The sequence below is a fragment of the Sycon ciliatum genome, chromosome 3 (assembly GCF_964019385.1).
Source record: "Sycon ciliatum chromosome 3, ocSycCili1.1, whole genome shotgun sequence".
Taxonomy (NCBI): domain Eukaryota; kingdom Metazoa; phylum Porifera; class Calcarea; order Leucosolenida; family Sycettidae; genus Sycon; species Sycon ciliatum.
In genome coordinates this window covers 18,071,793-18,092,999 of record NC_088645.1, presented here as the reverse complement: position 1 = coordinate 18,092,999, position 21,207 = coordinate 18,071,793, and the positions used below count along the sequence as shown (strand labels likewise).

At 46.4% G+C, this 21,207-nt stretch overlaps 2 protein-coding genes across 2 annotated transcripts in view; both read right to left on the bottom strand.

Annotated features, from left to right (window-relative positions):
• Positions 1-21,207, bottom strand: part of LOC135811636 (protein eyes shut-like) — a 54,345-nt gene that overhangs the window by 10,575 nt on the left and 22,563 nt on the right. The gene's annotated exons all lie outside the window — the stretch shown is intronic.
• LOC135812353 (fibrillin-2-like) lies at positions 1,735-13,217 on the bottom strand. The gene is made up of 8 exons (XM_065325731.1): positions 13,193-13,217; positions 12,784-12,912; positions 12,282-12,416; positions 11,298-11,435; positions 10,635-10,769; positions 6,648-6,779; positions 1,896-2,027; positions 1,735-1,772 (listed from the first exon to the last, which is right to left on the bottom strand). The coding sequence occupies exons 1-8, from the start codon at positions 13,215-13,217 to the stop codon at positions 1,735-1,737; spliced, it is 864 nt and encodes a 287-aa protein (XP_065181803.1).

Below are 21,207 nucleotides of genomic sequence, written 5' to 3'. Positions count from 1 at the left end.
AGAGTACCAAGGCTTGTTCGATGGAAATGTGCTTCTCCGGACAACGGGAACAAACAACGATACAGAGTCTTCCAGCGCTGTGCGCCACAATGACCAGGCCTCATCAACTGTTTGCGCATTTTGGACGGCATCTAGCAAGGGTAGTTGCCACACGTGGTTGTTAAATGCTTGCCAGTCCGTGTGGGCAAAGTCGAGCCAGGTGTTTTGTGCAGAAGATATTTGGGCTGTGGAGCCTGCTGATCGGTTGTGGACGACATCGAAAACTACAGGACAGTGATCAGATACCGGTGGGAGGATGGTGAGATGGGAGACTGCTATTGGAGCATTAGTGATAACTAGGTCGAGTAGTGACATGGCGTGAGCCAGTCAAGTGTCAGTCAGTTCGGCAGGAAGCGCGAGCTCCAACAACAACAACAACAACAACAACAACAACAACAAGTCGTTTGGTGCAGCCATCTTCTTTGTTTTGTACCAGCTTGATCACCAAAACAATGAAGAAAAAAAGTTTGACTTGAGGATAGGTTGGGATTTGAACTCACAACTTCATGGTCAGCAGACAGCATTCATAACCACAACGCCAAAAAGGAAAGGATAAATCGTGGGTTTTGATAAAAAATCGATACCGGCTTCCTGGGCAAATTGTAAACCATGGAAAAGGCCGGAAACCTGGCCGAAATTCTAACTCCTTAACGGCTGATCCAACTGTTCCGAAACCTTCACAGAACAATTTGCCGTGTCCTAACAAGCCATTCTATGTACTTTGTTGTCCAAATTTGAAATTTACCTTATCTTCATACTTTTTAAGACCCAAACCTGATTGTAAATCTTTTTGAAACAGACTATAGCATTCATCAAACACAGCTGCCAACCAACTGGGTCTGTTTGCGTACCGCAACTTCTGATTTCCGTATTTTGCAATGTTTTTGCGTACTGGCAATATACACTGCCCGTCACGTGCGTTGCTAGTAATAGAGAGTTTAAGCTTCACGTTTGTTTCAATTTCGAATGTGAGATCTCAGGGCCACAATGGCGCTCCTCACGATGCAACGAGATTTCACCGCGACAGAGGGCCAACTCACGGGGGGGGGGGGGGGGGGAGGGGGCAATTCACCGCACGTTGTTTCTCACTTTCGAAATTGAATAAACCATGAAGCGTATAAACTCTCTAATGTTTGTGATTTTACAATCACATAGTTGTCGGTGGCAGGATTTGCCAGTGTAAACATGTTTGACTTGTACCATGGCACTATTTTCTTGCGCTATATGTAGTCAAAGCACGGCATGTACTCGCTTTGACACAGGGAATATTCATTGCTCAGCTTGCGCTTGCCATGCTCCTACATTGTACAAACATGTAGCGGTAGCTGATCGATCCTCTTCAATTTTCGGTACCATTTCACTCAAATTCCGTAGTGCTGACGGAGTGATTTTTACATACAAATACGGTGGAATACGGAAGATTGGCAGCACCTGACCTTAGGACGTTAGGTGGGGTGAATTCCCGTTTTTTACACACGAGATCTTTGAAACCATTCCTAAATGAACGTGTAAGTTGATGTATGCTACGAGGCTCGAGAAGAAGGATTTTTCAGGATAGTTGGTCGATTTAAAATTCAAATGAAATAATAATGTTTTCAATGGAATAAAGCTATTATCTTTGTTTTCGACTCATCACAAGCTTATGTCGCACATGTACAAGTGCAGTGACCCGGTTGGGGGGGGGGGGGGAGTAATTTAACCCGTTTGGAAAAAGTCACTGGGCCACGTGTGACCTGGTTCCAAGAGTTGTGCCAGGTACACGTGTACCCAGTAGGTTTGAAACCCTAGAGCAGACACTGGCACTGCATGTAGTTGAGCTCAAGACCAACTTACATTATTGTACAGGTCTAACTTACCTCTGCATTGATCTCCGGTATACCCAGTCAAACATGGGCATTCATAAGATCCATTTCTATTCATACAATGTCTGTTGTCCGGGTTGGTAGTCTCACTGCAGGTACTAACACCGCCACTGCATTCATCTGTATCTGCAGGAAAAGAGGTTAGGTAAAGATTTAGCCGGAGGGAAACATATCAGCACACGAAGAGACAAAGCCAGTTGCAAATCTGACGAGGTCTTTCAGACCATTACTCCTCAAATTAAAAAAAAAGTTAAAAATACGAAGGTCCATCGCCACTTGCGTCAGAATAATTGGCTCTGGGCTACGGACTCCCTGTGAGGCTATGTCACCTGTCAATGAGCAACTACCCTCGTCCAGTATCTCTTTCTTGTTTTATTTTTTTCCCTTTCTCGTTCCCTTTCTCGTGTCTCTCTCTCTCTCTCCCTCTCTCTCTCTCTCTCTCTCTCTCTCTCTCTCTCTCTCTCTCTCTCTCTCTCTCTCTCTCTCTCTCTCTCTCTCTCTCTCTCTTTCTTTCTCACTTGATCTCCCTCCCTCCCTCCCTAGCTGCATTCATATCGATGCCTGGTCGTGGGCTATGATTCCGAGACCTCCGGTCGGATGAGCCTCGCCAACCACATCGGCACATCGCCCATACTCCCCTTTGTCTCGTTTTCCAGTGTCATTTCAGTTGTCCTCTTCCCCTGATTATTAGTGGGGCTGTGTTTGCTAGTAAAAAATCATAAAAGTTATGATGATGTGACGACACACAATTACGTCAATTTATATGGCATATTGGAGGAAATATTGAGATGAATGGTACACAGGCGTAATGACCGTGTGAGTAGCGCCAAAGAGTACAAGAACTATGACAGGGTGGCGGGAAGTCAAAATACCACTAGCTTCCTAACAAACTCCTTCTCTATTGGCAATGTAAATCTGACTGCCGGAGTTGTTTTGCCCCTGCATGTGCATGCCTGTGTTGTGTTAATGCTTGGTCCACAGGCTGGATGTACAGTACGTGTTATTCTACACATGTACTTGTACTTGTAATTCTGTTGCCATGACTTCTACCTGTGGGCAGGCAATGTATCACTCTGTATTTTTTTTCAACGCAACCAACCTCTGTATTCGCATCTCTCCAATGAGATTCTATTGATGCCCCCCCGCACCCCTCCCCCCCCCCAACACAAACAAACCTTACCGCCGAGACATACACCACCTACACTTACTTACTTCATATTCTTCACCTAACATATTCACACCAAAATATTATATTAACCTTCTCAGTGTCATTTGATGTTGTCTTCATACATGTAGTTCAATACGAACCCATTCAATGGATATTTTGTCATTCATTACCCTGATGATGGCGAGGCCCGAAATTTTAGTGTAAATGTAAATTTTTAAGTTTTTAATCGCAGTGAAGATACCATTTTCGCAGTTTGGAGTCAGTAAGTGAAGTCTCCTAAGAATGTAAATGTAGTTACATTTAAAATCTCATGTATCACTGGTGAGTAAGTACTTGCTGTTGTTACTTTATTTTACTTCACCAGAATTACAGGCAGTAGAATGCCTTCTCACTAGACCAGGTCTAGTTCTCTTAAATCATGGAGAACCGTGGGTCAGTGAATACAACCCGGACATAGTGTGTACATGCAGGGGATGAAAGATACCAGCATTAAGAGACCCACCAGGCCATTTGGTTTGCACAATAACACCTGGAGAACCAAGGCAATAAAGTTATTGCCATGCATTCGAAGACTGATTGGGACACTGCGTAATATGGAGAAACACCCGGATACGGCATATGTCACACCTTTGCATGCACAGCACAAGAGAGTATTCTTTGCATCAGCGCGGATCCCAGGACCTTTGCATTAGCATGGATTCCGGGGTCTTTGCTAGTACAGGGGCCAATTCAAAAAATCGACCTCTAAAATACATGCCTTGACACATGTTGGCTAACAAGGATTTTTCGGTGTTATTTGATAGATAATGTCTTCAAGAGCATCTTGGCCCAGTATGGCGAGTCCAATCGCGTCCAAAGGTCCCGAAATCACCCTCGATAGGAATACAAAATTGCCGAAAAAACTAAGTTCTCATCGGCTATATTCAAGCATTTTCAAGACTTTCTCGGTACTATATTGACTGGACCTGGGAGTTTTTACCCTTATATGTGCCAGGAGCTATAGTAACACCGTACATACACAGGATGCGAACCGACGCGTACACTGATTTTGTGCGAGAGTTGGAAAGATTGAGCATCAAGTACCGTAGTGTAGTTGTGACATACCAGAAATGTGTTACCTCGTTTGGACACTTTCTTCAAAGTTTTGCATTGACTCGCTGGTGCTTTTGCTGTGGGAACGTCCACGAATGGATCGATGCTAAATTCAGCAGAACCTTAATTACAATGTCATCTTGGCTCCCCGGAAAAGTAGGCATGATTCCAACAAGGAGCAGCACAACAATTATGTGTGGAAAGCAGGGGAAAGTCATCATAGCTTGCCAAGCCAGTTGTAACTATTCATAGGACTAATCTACAACCGTGGAAAGTTTAAGACCTGGCTAACTTCATCGGGCTGGAATGAAGGCATTTTACTTTGTGAGTACTGCTGCACAGGAGGTGTTACAGTGGACGAGCATTTGATTCGAATCTACAAGAGCGGCTAGTGTTAGTACCATGATTTGAACACACCGACCGTGGTGATCAGCTGCCATTAGCACAAAGCCTATTTACCAGCTCAACAGCTCTAGGACAACTGCCTTAGGAGTGCCATGCTGCAGTGAGAGGGAGTAGCTATGTGGTGTGGAGTGTTACAAAAACGAAATCCGAGTACCTGGAGGGAACCTATCCCAATATGCAACACCAGCAGTAGAAGAATCATTTCCTTGTCGCAGAATTTGATGGCTGGGCCTAGGCAGTGTGAAACTACAGTTATACTTATAAAACACTAACTGCAAGAAAGAGTCCGATGTCCAATGTCGTGGCTTGTCTCTCCTGAACTGATCACTGCACGTAGTTGATGCGATTCAAGAGCGGTGGTGAAGAGGGAAAACATGTTCATGTAATACCTCATGAACTAGTGGCTAAAGAATTGTCCCTGACTGCAGAGCCAACAGTGATGGTGTAGGTGGCGGAGTAGAGATGGGCTCAGCTGTACGGCGTAGAGTTTCCGAAGCTCAGACGGAAGAACAACTTCAGTTAAAGTGAAACACATGGATGCTAAATATGGTGGTAAAGACACACCTGGCAATATGGCGGTAAACACACACCTGCCCACACATGCTCTCTAGGCTGCAAAGTTCTGGCACAGATCTCTCCTTCTCACCACCACCACCATCAGTTCGCGCCTGGCGCCTGGTCGATGCATGGCTGGCGGTATCCGGCATAGCAGGCTGGTACATCAAGTAGCGCATGGCACATAGATGATGACACAGCAACGACATAGCTCGATTGCGACGTACGTTTCGTCCCCGCTGGACTCATCAGGCAATCTTCTTCTTGGATGTCTTCATACGGAGCTTGACTCGGGAGAATGAAGTTGAAGACACCACTGCAGCTGTACTTATGGTTGCTAAATATGGTGGTAAAGACACACCTGGCAATATGGCGGTAAACACACGCTTGCCCACACACGCTCTCTAGGCTGCAAAGTTCTGACACAGAGCTCTCCTTCTCACCACCACCACCATCAGTTCGCGCCTGGCACCTGGTCGATGCATGGCTGGCGGTATCCGGCATAGCAGGCCGGTACATCAAGTAGCGCATGGCACATAGATGATGACACAGCAACGACATAGCTCGATTGCGACGTACGATTCTCCCAAAACACATGGAAGCGAAAGTATTCGTATCACAATGTTGGGATCGATCAGCTTTTTAAACTGCAGCTATTCACATGTGAGCGTTGTCCAACTGCAGCCTTGAATGACAAGCTAGCCAATGTTTGGACTGTTTTATGCAAAGGATTTTGGTATTTTCATTTTCATCATTTTTTCGTTACAGCACTGCCATCGCATACAAGTAGTGTTGTCCTTCTTATATTGCTGCAAGATCTATCGTATTATCTACACGTACTTCGAGTAAATTAGTTCAGGTTGAAACTGTCCTATAGCACTTCGTTCCTTAGACTCTGACAGTTTCCTACCACCTTTTCCTTCTCCTGTTAGTATTTGACAATACCTATTCTCTCAGTTGAAGTGTAACGCCGAACCGTCTGACGCTTCCCTCGTGTTTGCAGTCTGAAAATTATAGTAATGCATGCCTGTAAATAGTCTCATGTACCTGCTAGCTGCACATACATGTACACGTACCTCAATGCTAACATTCGACGCGACATGTAAATGTATATGAACATGTCCAATAGCCAAGTAGTTTCACTGCACTTTGGAAATTTTGTTTTGACACTGTTAAAGTACAGTACTTGTTGCCGTACTGTATCTACTGCTTATTCTGAGAAAAATGAGGTGCTACTTGGCCATATACATGCCAGTAAAAATGGATATAGGAGCAATTCTAGTTGGGTTGCTATGGTAATAACGGCTTTTTCTATTTTGATGTTTTTCACCATGTTCGGACACAATTCGGCAATCGAAACCTATGCCATCGTGTTCAGGAGGCAAAAACCATCCAGAAATGATCATAAAATCTATGTTAGCAAACATGTGTCAAGTAAAAGTGAGAAATTTCAAATGGGCCCTAGGACTATGCATCAAGCAGTAACTCCAGCGTCTTTGTATACATTTATCTATCATATCACTTACCATCGCATTCTGCACCGGCATAACCAGATAGACACGGGCACTGGTAAGATCCCTTCAAATTCTGGCAGTGCCTGTTGACACTATTGGTCATGTTGCTGCAGCTGTGCTTACCGGATACACACTCATCTATATCTGTGTATACCAGCAGTGTGGATCAGCAATGTAGACCAGAATTAGCAATTATAAAGGCAGTACGAGGTGATCTGCAATTATGTAACGTGTTTCTAAATTTTCAATTTTTTCTCTACTTTCCGGGACCTTTTAAAATGTGCCAACTATTGTTATGAACCAGGTTGCCTTCTGTTGTGCCCTCACCAAACATGTGCCCTCGTCGGCCTTCTCTAAAGGTGCAAATTGTCATCCTGCAGCAAGGGTGTGGTTTTTCTAGACCATGAAAGTAGATGTACATTGAGTACTATTATGTGACCTTGAGCAAAGTAATGGTCTACACCCGTGAATGCCACTCGCAGACCTGTAAAAACAGATTGGCAAGGTACGGGTACAGGCTATCTGTCTGTTGCAACAACGAACGGCATTAGAATCGACCAAATCTCGGCAACATAGGTGATACGAATACTGGAACCTGTGCTAATCTAGTCAAAATTCGTCTCACAGCAATAGCCCTCTTAGAAAGCTCATCAGAACAATAAAATCATCGTGAGACGTTCTTTCGAAACAAGAGTGGTGTGGGTCAATGCCTGGGTGACCAACAGCTACGAAAAGAGAGAGCAATGGGAGTTGTTTACTATCTTTGCTCCTCCACTGTAGTCGCTGTTGAGTACTGCTGGTAAACGAATGGATATGTCGAATAGGAAAGCCATTACCCACTGTTGTGAAACCACAAGTTCTCGAGAGTGAAAGGCCTTCTCGCTTGTGACATTGTGTTCGTGTCAATGCAGTTGTATCCCGACTCCGCCGTACCGCTGATGATTACGACGTAGTATACGCTACAGGCGCTATGTGCGGTTTGCTGTGTGCGCTGCAGTTGTATGTTGTATGTGTATGCTTTTCTCATATACGCTGTCATTTTCATGCTATAACTACCTGGTGGTTTTAGTGTTAGTTATTCAGTTCATTCAGTTAGTTCAGTTCATTCAGTTAGTTCAGTTCATTCAGTTAGTTCAGTTCATTCAGTTGTTCCATTCATTGTTCATTGTTATTAGTCGATGGAAGTGAAAGATATTGTTGAGAATAAAAAGTTGTCCTCGTGCCGTGTGGGGTCGTTCGTTCCTGACAATTTAGAGAATCTTAGAGGGTTCACAACATTTGGCGACCACGCCAGGATACGAAGCGAGCATGGCACAGGAACTATGGATCATTGAAGCCAGCTTTATCGCCAACGGAATTCGGTATGGATTTGAAGGCGATAGGTTGAGAGAATACGTGGAGAAGAGGCTCCGACAGCGCGAGGAGTTCGAAGAGCACAGTGCTAGACGGCAAGAGGGTGCACTCCGCACAGAGTTTAACGAAAAGCTCAAGAAGATGGACGAGCGCATCGCCGTCAGTACATATTATGAGGAAGCAAAGCGAGATTTGCTTGCCTCGCCCAGAAGGACGCCGGACAAGGCGTGTAAGACTTTGCTTACAGACAAGCAGCGGTCAGAAGAGTATTCGAAGCCAGTGGGAGGATCAGATCCGAGGCCCACTGGGTCGGTACAGTGCATGGCGACATCGGTCGGAGACGCTCAGAAGCAGCTGGAGTCTCGGCCGAACGAGTTGGAGGCGCAAGAGGCGCAAGAGTTAGAGGCGAAAGAGTTGGAGGCGCAAGAGTTGGAGGCGCAAGAGTTAGAGGCGCGAGACTTAGAGGCGCGAGACTTAGAGGCGCGAGACTTAGAGGCGCGAGACTTAGAGGCGCGAGACTTAGAAGCGCAAGGCGTAGAAGCCGAGAAAATGAGAAGGGCGATACTGGTTAGCACGGAAGAAGTAAGCGGCGAGACGGTGTGGAACACGGAAATCGGATGTGTGTCATCTGGTCCAGCGTCCGCCCCACGAGGCAGTGACCCAGTGACTGTGTCGTGTGTGACATCCCACAGCGGCAGGCTTCGCGTGTTGCTGGACTCGGGTGCCAAGGCGTCATCTGTGGCTGCAGCATTGGTGTCCACAATCGATGCAGAGCACGTTGGTGTTAATGTTGAGGTGAAGCCGTCCGGTGCGGAATCAACCCAACAGCGGATGGACAAGTTCGCCATCACGATCTTGGGTAGCTCCGCAGTCATTCTGGTATGTGCTCTCGTGAAGCCAACGTTAGAGCTTCATCTGAAGTGCGCAAGCCCGCAGACCGTTGCTCAGTTGGCAGAAATGGTGAGCACTGGTAATATTCCACCTTGGCCACCCCCACAGCAGCGGATGACTCGTTCTGAGCGTGTAGTCAGAGCCCCGGTCGTTTTTTGACTCGTGAGTTGTAGTACGGCGGTGAGAAGCCCTTTGGTGGGGAGAATGTTGTGAAACCACAAGTTCTCGAGAGTGAAAGGCCTTCTCGCTTGTGACATTGTGTTCGTGTCAATGCAGTTGTATCCCGACTCCGCCGTACCGCTGATGATTACGACGTAGTATACGCTACAGGCGCTATGTGCGGTTTGCTGTGTGCGCTGCAGTTGTATGTTGTATGTGTATGCTTTTCTCATATACGCTGTCATTTTCATGCTATAACTACCTGGTGGTTTTAGTGTTAGTTATTCAGTTCATTCAGTTAGTTCAGTTCATTCAGTTAGTTCAGTTCATTCAGTTAGTTCAGTTCATTCAGTTGTTCCATTCATTGTTCATTGTTATTAGTCGATGGAAGTGAAAGATATTGTTGAGAATAAATAGTTGTCCTCGTGCCGTGTGGGGTCGTTCGTTCCTGACAATTTAGAGAATCTTAGAGGGTTCACAACACCCACGTACCACCAGCATCGTATTTAGAGGCTTTCCACTTTGTAACATTACTTTATCGATTTTAGAGGCACGCACAAGGTGAGTGACCTGGGGGACGTCTACAGTCACATAATTTACTAATTTCATCCAGTTCCTCTGAATTAGGCTTGCTTCAACACTCCTTGCCGACCTTCCATGACGCCGATACTGAAGCCTCGGTAGTAGGCCTCGACCAAAATGCTTGCGCATATTTCGGCATATTTTGTGAGACAGTTCATATAATTATGGCAAACGACAAAGGGAATATTGGAATGAAGCCAGCATATAATTCAAATATTCTTAAGAAAATGAGGACAAAACATTGATATTATGGACAAAATGCGTTCAGAAATGTCTTTTATGGATGAATTTGGAATTTCACTGACATGTACTATAGTAGGCAAGGGTCAAGCATTCACCCCATCAATACTATTCCGCATGTGTTTTGATTTGCACCATAAGCATGATAGCCGTGAAGCCAATGAATATTCCAAGGTTGTAATTTTACTGAAATTATCTACACTTTCTGCTTATGTCGAGCATATTTTGGCATATCTTTTTGCATATCTTGCTATGTCTTTGGCATATTATGGACGTTTTCCCTGATATGCGACGAGCATAATATTTATGCTCTTCTTTTAGCATATTTGGTCGAGGCCTACTCGGTAGCAATGGTCTACTAAAATATGGGTTTGGGATTATTACATTGAAAGTCTTCAACGGATATAAATTTGCATTACCGGGTATCCTGTAAATGGAGGGTCGGATAGTCACTCACTAGGGGATATTTAATTTCAGTGTAGATCACCTCACGCATATCTATATGTACATGCATATGTACATGGATTTGAAATACAAATGGAAAATGTTCAAGCTAGTGATCCATGCATGTACCAGTAGTGCAAATCACCTCCATCCCCCAACAGGCTCTCAGCTGCACGACAGGAATAAAGCACTGGCAGTACGTATTCTTGTCGTGCAGCTGAGACTGTGAGAGCCTGCTCGAGCATAGAGGTGTTCACACGTGGGAAGAAAACGCTGCAGTTGAGTTGGAGGGTGTTTTGAGGATACCAGTACAATGCTACATTCACATACCAGTACAGCGTTCCCCAGTGTAACCGATCAGACATGGACACAAGTATGAACCATTCGTATTCACACATTGTCTGTTGACTGGATACGCCGCCATGCTGTCGCAGCTATGCGTGCCAGCACTGCATTCATTCTCATCTTTATTGACACCAGCACGTAAAATAGGATAAAATCAATTGTTATTCGAAGAATTTAAAGGTAATTGCACTATAGTTCTGCATACACAAATTCGGCTGATACAAACGCTGAAAATGGCTTCTAAGACTTTCAAGTCCAGACCAGACCCATGACGACCACGGCACAAAATAATGAAACAAGAATCAGAATACGAATTGCAAATAAAAATGAACTAGCTCGGACGTAACAGGACACCTTTCATTGTTGATATGCGCCGAAGTAGGAAGACACCTACATGGAAATAGTCAATGGAATTCCAAATGCCAAGTTTATCCGCACCTGCCATGAGGCCGAGTATTACCATGGCATTAGAGTAGTTATCAAGGATAGGCGCAACCCTCTCCTCCCCCCCCCCCCCAGATATGTGCACAATTATGTACATGTATAGTGCTTATCATTGAAATCCGATCAAGCGATTCAATGCCAAGCCGGGCCATGTGCTCTCCTAAATGGAGACCTTCACGTACGAGCAGTAATATTAACACTCACCTTTACACTGGCTCCCAGTGTATCCCTTAGAGCACGGGCAAGAGTACGAACCAGCTGTATTGACACACTGTCTGCGTACATCACCGTCACGTGACAGGGATCTACATAGAGAACCTCCGGAAGCACATTCATCAATGTCTGTATTATACATTCCCATGGTAACGAAATGTCATTCAAATGTCGCTACATGGTTTGATGTAGGAAAAACCCACCGTGACAGCAGAAAAAACAAATGTGTGTTCTAAAACACTCCGACTCATGGAGCAGTCCTGTCAACTGGACTGTATGAAATTGAATAAAACATTTCCGGATATCATGTTAACAAATAGTCATTAACGAGATGTGTGGGTGAGAAATGGAACTGACGCGTACTGGGAATTGGAACGGGAAGGTGAATAGTGGAAAACAGGAGGGAGGGAGAGAGAGAGACAGGGACACACAGACAGAGGAAGAGAGAAAGAGTGAGAGAGAGAAAGAAAGAAAGAAAGAAATAGAGGGAGAGAGAGAGAGCGAGAGAAAAAGAGAGAGAGGGAAGGAGAGAGAGAGAGAGAGAGAGAGAGAGAGAGAGAGAGAGAGAGAGAGAGAGAGAGAGAGAGAGAGAGAGAGAGAGAGAGGTAAGCAGACAGACAGGCAGACAGACAGACAGACAGACAGAGGCAGAGAGAGAGAGAGAAAAATAAGGAGAGCGAGAGAGAGCGAGAGAGGGCGAGAGAGAGAGAGAGAGAGAGAGAGATAAAGCAAGAGAGACGCACACACACACACACACACACACACACACACACACACACACACACACACACACAGAAAGAGACACAGCGAGGGAAAGCAGACAGAGAGCCAGAGCCAGAGAGAGAAAGAGAGAAGGATACAGAGAGAAAGGGAGCGAAAGAGAGAAGGACTGTGGGGTACAGAAGAAGAGAGGATTGAAAGAGAGAGAGAGAGAGCTTGAAATGGAGAGAGAAAGTGAAAACACCCAATGATCACCTGAACATATTGGGCCCTGATAACCAATCCTGCATGGGCACTGGAATGATCCAGGACTGTTCTTACATATCCTGTGACTAGGGTTGCGTAATAATCCACACTGCAACGTCGCTGGTAACATACACTCATTGATATCTAGAAACAGTGCATACAGTGCATAGAAATAAGAAGGACAAAACACCTTTGCATACACACAATTCAGGTGCTCTTGTACGTATGGTCGGTCAGACCAAAATAATTGCTTCAACATTTGCAGGAGCGTTCGTATTTCACGATGTCAACTGTGCTCGGGGTCTGGTTTAGCTTGACAAGTTTCTAACTACCATAGGTAGAAAATATCATTATAAATAAAGCTTGTTTGCCGGCATCAGCAAGCCCGCCTGGCTGGCAGTCGCATAAGCCAAATGGACAGAGGACATGAGGAACGAGCGAGGTATATATGTATATGTACATGTAGGTAGAAATAGACGGAGGAAATGTTGCGTCCTGTGGACACACGTACCGGTGCAGTGTCGCCGTGGTGCTTCACGGTAACCACTAGTACACCTGCATGTGTAGCTGCCTATGTTGTTAGTGCACTGTGCGTTCGCTTGGCAGCTATGTCCATTCGCACTGGAGCATTCATTTACATCTGCACGTGACACAATTGCGCATGCAAAGACAAACAGAACCCTCATGATTAGCCCTATTTTTTTTAACACCAGCATTGGCTTTTTTGAAACATTACTCCGGCTGGTAACGTATTCAGAGCAAAGTTATATCATCACCTAGGCTTTCAATAATAATAGTTATGCGGGCCGGATAATCCTTTTACTTCAGTATATAACAGCAATAACAAAAACCGTAAAACCCCGAATTCTGAACTCTTTCCTTTAATACGCACTGGGGTGCAGCGTGAATATGCAAATTACTGAGGAGCACACGTAACACAGTCATAACAAAGAGTATGAAGTCAGTTTGTGCTCACCTGCACATCTAGATGTAAATATATTCAGACGATAGCCCGGCACACACTGACAATGGTAGGAGCCGAATGTATCCACACAGTATGTGCGATCGGAGTCGGGTATGGGACCACACGGCACACAGCGCCCAGTACCAAAACAACACTGCCTTCGCTCGGCACCCGTACGACACGGGGATAAGAGACACTCGTTCTTGTCTGCATGAACAACGGGTGGACCAAACGGTACCCAATCCAGCAACGCTTCACGCTTCTTCAATTTCAAACGTGAGAAAAAGTGCATTGAATCGCTTTCTTTCAATTTGAGTTGGCCCTCTGTCGCGTTGAAATCTCACGTTGCAACCTGAGGAGCTCAAATTTGGCCATGAGATCTCACGCTCGAAATTGAAGAAAAAAACCTGAAGCGTAAACTCTCTAATATCCTTCAAAACGTACACAATTCCTGTGCATGTACGAAGCTTGAAACTAAAACAGCTAGTGACCCGACGACGTTCAATGAAGCGCAGTATTGCGTTATGTATTATCAACAGTAAAGGTGTGTTGTCTTTGGACAAGAGCATGCTATCTTCACAGCTCTGTACTAGCGATAGACAGCAATCAGATCTTAATGTTACACCGTTAGGAGCAGAGCATAACTACGGTATGCCATGTTAGCGCGAAAGTTGATGTTCTCAGGCTATCAACAAATCGCCTGTGTTTCGCGAGACTACGGACTACGACGCCGCCTAAAGTGAGTCAATAGGGAGGTTTAAGCATCACGAATTTCGCGTTCGAGTTACGCGAACATTTTTCGGTTCGCGAAATGGATTGCGAATTTTCGTTCGGAATACTTAGTAGTCGAATCACGAATCGTGGATTCGTGCCAGGACAGTCATAAATTTACTACGCTGTACTGCCTGTACACAATCATGTACATGTACCACGTGTCAACATCATGCATGTTTGATTATCCTTCTCATAACGCGAATTTCGACACTGAGTTCGACTTGCCTTTGAATGCGAACACGAACGAGATTTCGTCTTGCTAAACCTACGTAGTGATGATACCATTCTCACATTGTGTGTTGATTGATTGTATCACCAAGGGCATGGTCAGTTCCCGCCGTGCTGCCTGCTGTTACTTGTAAGCCAACTCCGTGATAATTAAAATTCGACGACGCCTTGCATTATTCCTGTCTCATGCATGTAACTGAGAACTTAACACTCTCGCAGTCTAGACGGGAGAACCCCTCGTCGCTCCCCTAGGCCATGGAATCTGTCATGACTATCTGTAAAGCATACTGTACAGGCCGAACATATCGTCGGGCAACTCCAAAGAAAGGGAGTTCGTCCGGTCGAAAATTTCGTCCATGGATCACAAGAGTGTATTGAAAAGCTGGACAAATCGACATTAGTCCGGCATTCAATTTAGTCCAAAAGCTCCTTGGACGAAAAAGACGAATTTAAATTCCAGACGACTATTTCTGCTTATACATTAATATCTCACCTCTAATGATTAACGTGGTCAGGGTGTCCATACCGGCAAGTCTGGCAACATTACACCGTCCAACCGCTGAGAACGCGAATTTAATCTTGAACTTTTGATCTATGGAACGGATGGAGAAGAGAAAGCTCTGGTACTCGACATGGTCCTGTCTTGAAACGGTCACAGGTGACCATGCACCCCAAGTCGAGTCCCAAAACGACTGTGGTGGTTCACCCCGTGCTAAGAATAGTCGCACGCTGCACGCCCCCTGCAGTGTGTACCGTATTTCGGTCAGTTCAATATCGCAGCCAGCAGGAAACTCGTAGCTCAGCGTAAACCAAGCATTGAGTCTCAACGGGCTGTCGAGGGTGATGGTGTTTTTCCAGAATTCATAGTAAAGATTTCCTTGAGCGTGAAAGGTCCGTTTGCGACGCGCAGGAAAGCAAGGGTTGGTAGCGGCGCCGGCAATGGAGACCACGCTAGTCCACCAGTATAGCACGATCAACAAGACTACAACGCATCGGGAGAACATGGTGGATACCGGTGAATGCTAATCAGTCTCCGGGCATCGGTGTATGCTGTTGAAGAATTAACTCAAACTTGGAAAGGTAATCAAGTCTTGTCAGTCTCTCCAGCAGGATTACTCAATTCCTGGTAGATCTACTATAGTATAGACCTGTGCATGCCCTTAGGGTCCACATTGCAATCTTCATGCGACTTGTTCCGCCGTCTTTCTCTTCCGACCTGAGCCCTGACTGGAATCAGTAATCGCTCAGCACCCCGTCACACTGTGGGTATGAGTGGATCCGTATCATTGCAAAAGTGCTGTGGGCAAAGCTGCTAGTTGTGCGGCGGACGCTGACGGTTGTGTCTGGGATTGGGCTATTGAGCAGTACATGCAAACACATGCTGACCTATTTGATTTACCATGGTTGATTTACAATGGTTACAGCAAGCTTGCCACTATGCATCATTCCCAGCATTTCCTTTTGACTTTGACTAGGTTAGACAGAGAAGATGAGGGCAAAACATCTGTGCGAAGTGTCCTTGATGGCACGATCGTGACATGTATATCGAGGTCGAACCACTTGCCCACACTAGCTAGAGTGGGTGATATCCGCCATGATTCACAACTCGTCAGGGTCTCACTTTCTAAAACTATCCAAGTTACTTTGATCATCAGCCTCAATGGCAAGACAAGGGCCACATGTAAAGCATACCAACAGGAAACGGTTCTCGTCCGGTAAAGCAGGGTGCCGACCTCCTTGTCGTACACAGGTGCTGATCAGGCGCCTGCGGCTGCCAATTCAGCCATGTGCGTGGCACATGCCATCAATAGGTTGGCGTGCTGCAGGATGCACGTGCGATGCTTCTGGTCTTGACAGATGCCAGGGCTGATTTACCAGATTGTCTTTCTGCAGGTGGGGTCCAAATATTTGCATTGGGATAAAGTTAATGGACAATCAGCTCATGCGTCAACATTGCACTGCACTGACGTTCTACAACTAACTGGCGGTCAGCTCTAGCACATCTTGGATGCGCACTCCAAACAGCATTCCAACTTGGAAGGTTCTAAGTGTTAGCTCTAACACAGGAAAGGAAGTGCACAGAACAAAGACAGGCTGAAAGTCTCAGCTGTGGAGAACGTTGACGGATGTAGATACAGGTCGATGACAATACTGGCAAAACCATTGGACTATACGGTCAAAGCACGATCCAGGGACACACAGTAACAAACCACACAACTTGTACGGATCTTAAGATACAAAGAGCAACTGGAAGGAAGGGAAGCCAAAAGAACATAAATCGTTCAAAACCGAACGCCTCAATAATGCAGTACTATACGTAGACAATGCCAATGAAAATGGACCAGTAACAGGGGCGGATCCAGAGATCTCTACAGGGGGTTCCGGTTGAACTAAAATTGAACAGTCAAATTATTATGGAATCAGATGTGCGGTTGACACTTGTAATAACGACAATCCGATTGTGTTAGTGGAAATCACATGCTTTTAAACACACACTACGGACATATACCGGTACATGAATTTTTCCATCATCGACCACACCACAACTGCGCTCTCCAGCCGGCCTCGAGTCGACACGTTGCCACAGCACACCACCATCGCTGGAGACTGAGTCGGAGCGCAGTTGTGGTGCGATGGACGATGGACAACCTGTACAGGGCCAAATGCTGCTGCTTACCCTACATTGTATATTATTTAGTACGGACACACATAATCATAATTCATATACATGACTGTATGCAATCGACTGGCACACAGGTTCAGTGAGGGCTTGAAGACCCTTTCAAATTCTTGTAAAGATCGAATATGCAAGCCATGGGTACGTTGAGAGCCAGGAATGCCGAAATGACAACTAAGTTTCTTTCCCTGCCCATTTGTACTTTCGGAAAATTTTGGCGTTTTTACGATGCAAAAATGCTCTATAGTCACAGGACAAGAGCATCGTCTTCACTTCAGTGACAGAAACAACAACAGCGAAACAGTGTCGACAATTGTACAATCCTTCCAATGTCATCTAAAACACATCGCTGGCGCAGCACTCCGTTCCTGCGGAGGACCAAATAGTCACTACTGCATGCTGCAGCAGGTAGAGATTACTGACTTTGCTTGGGTGTCGGAGCCCTCATCTTCTGAGGAGCTTGAACTCTACGTGTACGATTCGAAGTTCGTTGAAGAGTCACAGTGTTTCTCTTCTGCAAAAAACTTGTCCAAGGAATACTGACCACACCACACCCATCCTGAGCAGCAGTGAATGACAGTGCCAATGGAGGTAAGTTTAGATCGTTTCGAAAGATCAAAAAGGAAACAACCACCCAATGTTGTCTACAGTGTCCGTTTGTAAATCACGGACGTGAACACCAATACAGACTACTACTATACCGGTGCAGCATCGATCTACCGAACGCGCATGCAGTGCATTGTACTCCTTGACTCAGAGACTGCGCGCACTGTGATCGGACGGACGTCCTTTTGTGCACACATGATATTTTTCGATATTTCTCAGCAGCACACTTTGCAAAATTTAGGGGGTTCCATGGAACCCCCTCCCCCCCCCCCCCTCCCCCCCCCCCCTGGATCCGCCACTGAGTAAGCAACAGAAACAAGCAGCAGTTTCACACGACGATCGTTTGGCAGTATAGGTAAGTACGGCTCATTGCTCTCATTGTCGACGTACAGTACTGTATTACTGAGGCGTTCGGTTTTGCACAATTTATGTTCACTTATCAACAGACTATGGTTGAATCGCCACAGTAGCATACACATCCCACAGCAATACAGAATGTAGAGATCGTGAGCAACCACAGAAATGATTGTCAGCAGTGAAAGATCAGCCAAGCAAAACGGCGAACTAAGAGGAAGTGCCTGGGTGGATTGTAGGAAAAGAGGATACAAAAACCTGTAAGCAAATAATTACAGGTACAAATATGTTGAACTCAAGACGAAATTTCAGAGCTGAGCTGATTGGAAAACTACCCGAAGAGAATGTAAACAGTGTGTTACTTTTAGAGATTTTTACACGAGCACTAGTAAATGGAAGATCTCCTTCTGTGGAAAAAATACACTACATTAGGGCATTTGCAATGAAACATGACAGTAGCAGAAAGAGAGAGAGAAAGAGAGAGAGAATGCTGTTGCTGGAGGAGTTTTGAAGTGCTACATTTGATGGTGATTGCTGGTCTAACTGAGAGCTATTCGTGGTGATCGCCTAACTTAAAAAAATGAACTTGCTAGTTGAGATAAGTCCGGTAATTTTGGGGTGAGGAGCAAACGATGGGCTTTCATCGGACTAACTGATGTCCAGTGCCTATTGTACAATGTCAATGTCCATGATATCGGGTTTCGTTGCATCGGAAGAATTTTCAGCAGCGCTGGCTTCAACTTCCACTTTTGGACGGAGAGGAACTTGAGGTTCGTCGTATGATTTGTTTGTGTCTCCAGGTAATACTGCAAAGTTTTCACCTGGCTCTGAACTGGAATCAGCGGCAGAGTTTGTTGGAGTAGTAGGCACGCCATCCTCCTGTAAGCTGGGATCACGTTGGAAAGCTGAGCGTGGAGTAACAGGTGGACCTTCATACGACTTCCTCCTTTCTGGCTCATCACAATTTCCAGTTGTCTGTGGCGATGATACAGGGTTTGTAAGTGTGGAAGAATTTTCAGTGCTGATAAGATATGATGGGTTGACAGGGAGCAGTGATGACGAAGAGGGTGACATTGACGGATTGGGGGGTGAGTCCGTCTGGTTAAAAGGAGTTGCTGTCATTCCTGTGGATGAAGGATGAATGTAACAGTTTTCCCCTGTTCTCTATAACTTTACACTCCCTCGCACCTCATGCGTCTTACGCCTGTCTATTAGCACCTTCATTGGCGCCATTGCCACATGTATACTATCACATTTTGCATATAACTGGTCGAGGCACGCTCAACCAGGCCTCTTACTTTTCAAGTTTGATTAAACCTGTTACACTGGTAGCAGAGGATGGTTCCTACTCTGCTTTTGGCAGGTGTTCTGGTCGCTCTGCTTACGCTCCTCGTACTCGTCGTTCGGCTGATAAACGATATCAAGACCGCTCAGCGCGTTAGCCAAGGAAACCGAACGATACATCCGAACTCGGAACCGTGGGAGCCAACACCCCGCCTTACGAAAGAGCCGCCTGTGTTTGGAGGAGATTCCGCTACATTCAAAGAATGGACGTTTGCAATGGACATGGCCCTACGGTCGTTGGCGCTCCCAAATGCGGCACAGAGGGTCGACTACGCGGCAGGATTTTTGACTGGAAACGCTCGTCTTTGGTTGATAGCGGCATTGGAAGCTAACCAAGTGTTTTCCGACTGGCCTGCTCTGAAAGCGGCACTTGGCGATGTGTACGGACCACGGCACAACGAGGAAACATCGCGTATGGGACTAATTTCCGCAGCGCAGCGCGGATCGCTGGACGCATACATTGCTGCTTTCACTCGCCTCAGCCTGCAAGTGCCGGAAATCGACCACCACACCAGAGCGCTGCTGTTCGTCAGGGGTCTAGTGCCGCACATCCAGCGACAGGTCATGCGTGAGCATCCACGTACCCTGGAGCAAGCTGTCATGGCAGCAAACACCGTGGAGCAGTCGTCAGGGCCACCGGCGTCGGGGCCACCAGCCAGTAGAGAGTCGCGTTCCGTGCCCAGCTTCCGTGGTCAGACTCAGGGCCTCCGCAAGCTGACGGACCAAGAGCGTGTCCAACTGCGAGCAATGGGACACTGCTTTGCTTGCAGGAAGCCAGGCCACCTCGCTAAAGACTGTACTGAGGGTGGACAGCGCTACCCAAACGCTGGTCGCCAGTAAGAAAGGGGGTGCGCTTACTGGCGACGACCCAAGCACCCACGCCGGTACCAGTCGCTAACCGGTTCGGAGCTCTGGAGGTTGAAGACGTTGCTCTCCAGGAACCTACGGAGCCGGAGACACCCATAGCTGTAGGAAATTGTCCCGTTGCAGAAAGGTGTCATGTCAGCAACGTCAGCGTCGGCAATGAACCTGAACACGACCTACTGCGCATACAGGGAAAGATCGGCGGTCGCCATGCAGTGATGCTGATAGATTCCGGTTCGACGCATGACTTCATTGCAGACAGTTTTGTTCGAAAGCATCATCTTGACACGGATGCAAGCTCAGCAGTGCTGAGCGTAACATTGGCGGACGGCTCGACCAGCGAGGTCCCGCAGATTTCCACACGCACGCTAAGGGTGATAGTCGGGGGCTTCAGTGAGGAACAGCACTTTACTGTGTACCCCCTGACTCGCTACGACGCTATTCTTGGCAAGCCGTGGCTTACAAGGAACAACCCCAGCATCAACTTCCGTACGAACGAAGTTCAGTTGGACGGTGAGCCCTTTGTTGCCAAATTGCCTTCAGCTAACCCGCCGACAGCCGACCGGCCATCTGTGGAAAGCATGTTTATCAGTGGCCGACAAGCTCGTCATGCCCTGAGGAGTGGTGCCGAGGGGTTTCTTGCATGGGTCACTGCTGCAAACGAGGAGAATCGTTCCGGGCCACAACTCCAGGAATCAGAGCAACAAGACATCCAGAACCTGCTCAAGAAGTACCAGGATTTATTTCCAGACGAGCTGCCGAATGAGCTTCCACCGAAGAGACCAGTCGACCATGAAATCCAGATAGAAGATGGAGCCAGACCACCGTCTCGACCCGCCTACCGCCTGCCGAAACCAGAGATGGACGAGCTCCAGTCACAGCTGTCAGAATTACTTGAGAAGGGATTCATTGAGCCAAGTAAGTCGCCATACGGTGCACCTGTGTTTTTTGTGAAAAAGTCGGATGGTACTCTGAGAATGGTGTGCGATTGGCGAGAATTGAATAGAATTACGATCAAAAACAAAGCTTGTCTTCCTAATATTGATGACTTATTCGACACGATCCAGGGCAGTGCATATTTCTCCAAGTTGGACTTGCGGTCGGGGTACAATCAAATCAGAATT

What these genes read in the sequence shown, in the direction of transcription:
- LOC135812353 (XM_065325731.1), bottom strand. Translation starts at nt 13,217, where the DNA reads ATGACTGTGTTACGTGTGCTCCTCA. An exon ending in CACTGGGGAACGCTGTACTG is followed by an intron (nt 6,780 to 10,634) that starts GTATGTGAATGT and finishes TGGTATACACAG; the next exon opens with ATATAGATGAGTGTGTATCC. An exon ending in TGCCGGTGCAGAATGCGATG is followed by an intron (nt 2,028 to 6,647) that starts GTAAGTGATATG and finishes CTTTTCCTGCAG; the next exon opens with ATACAGATGAATGCAGTGGC.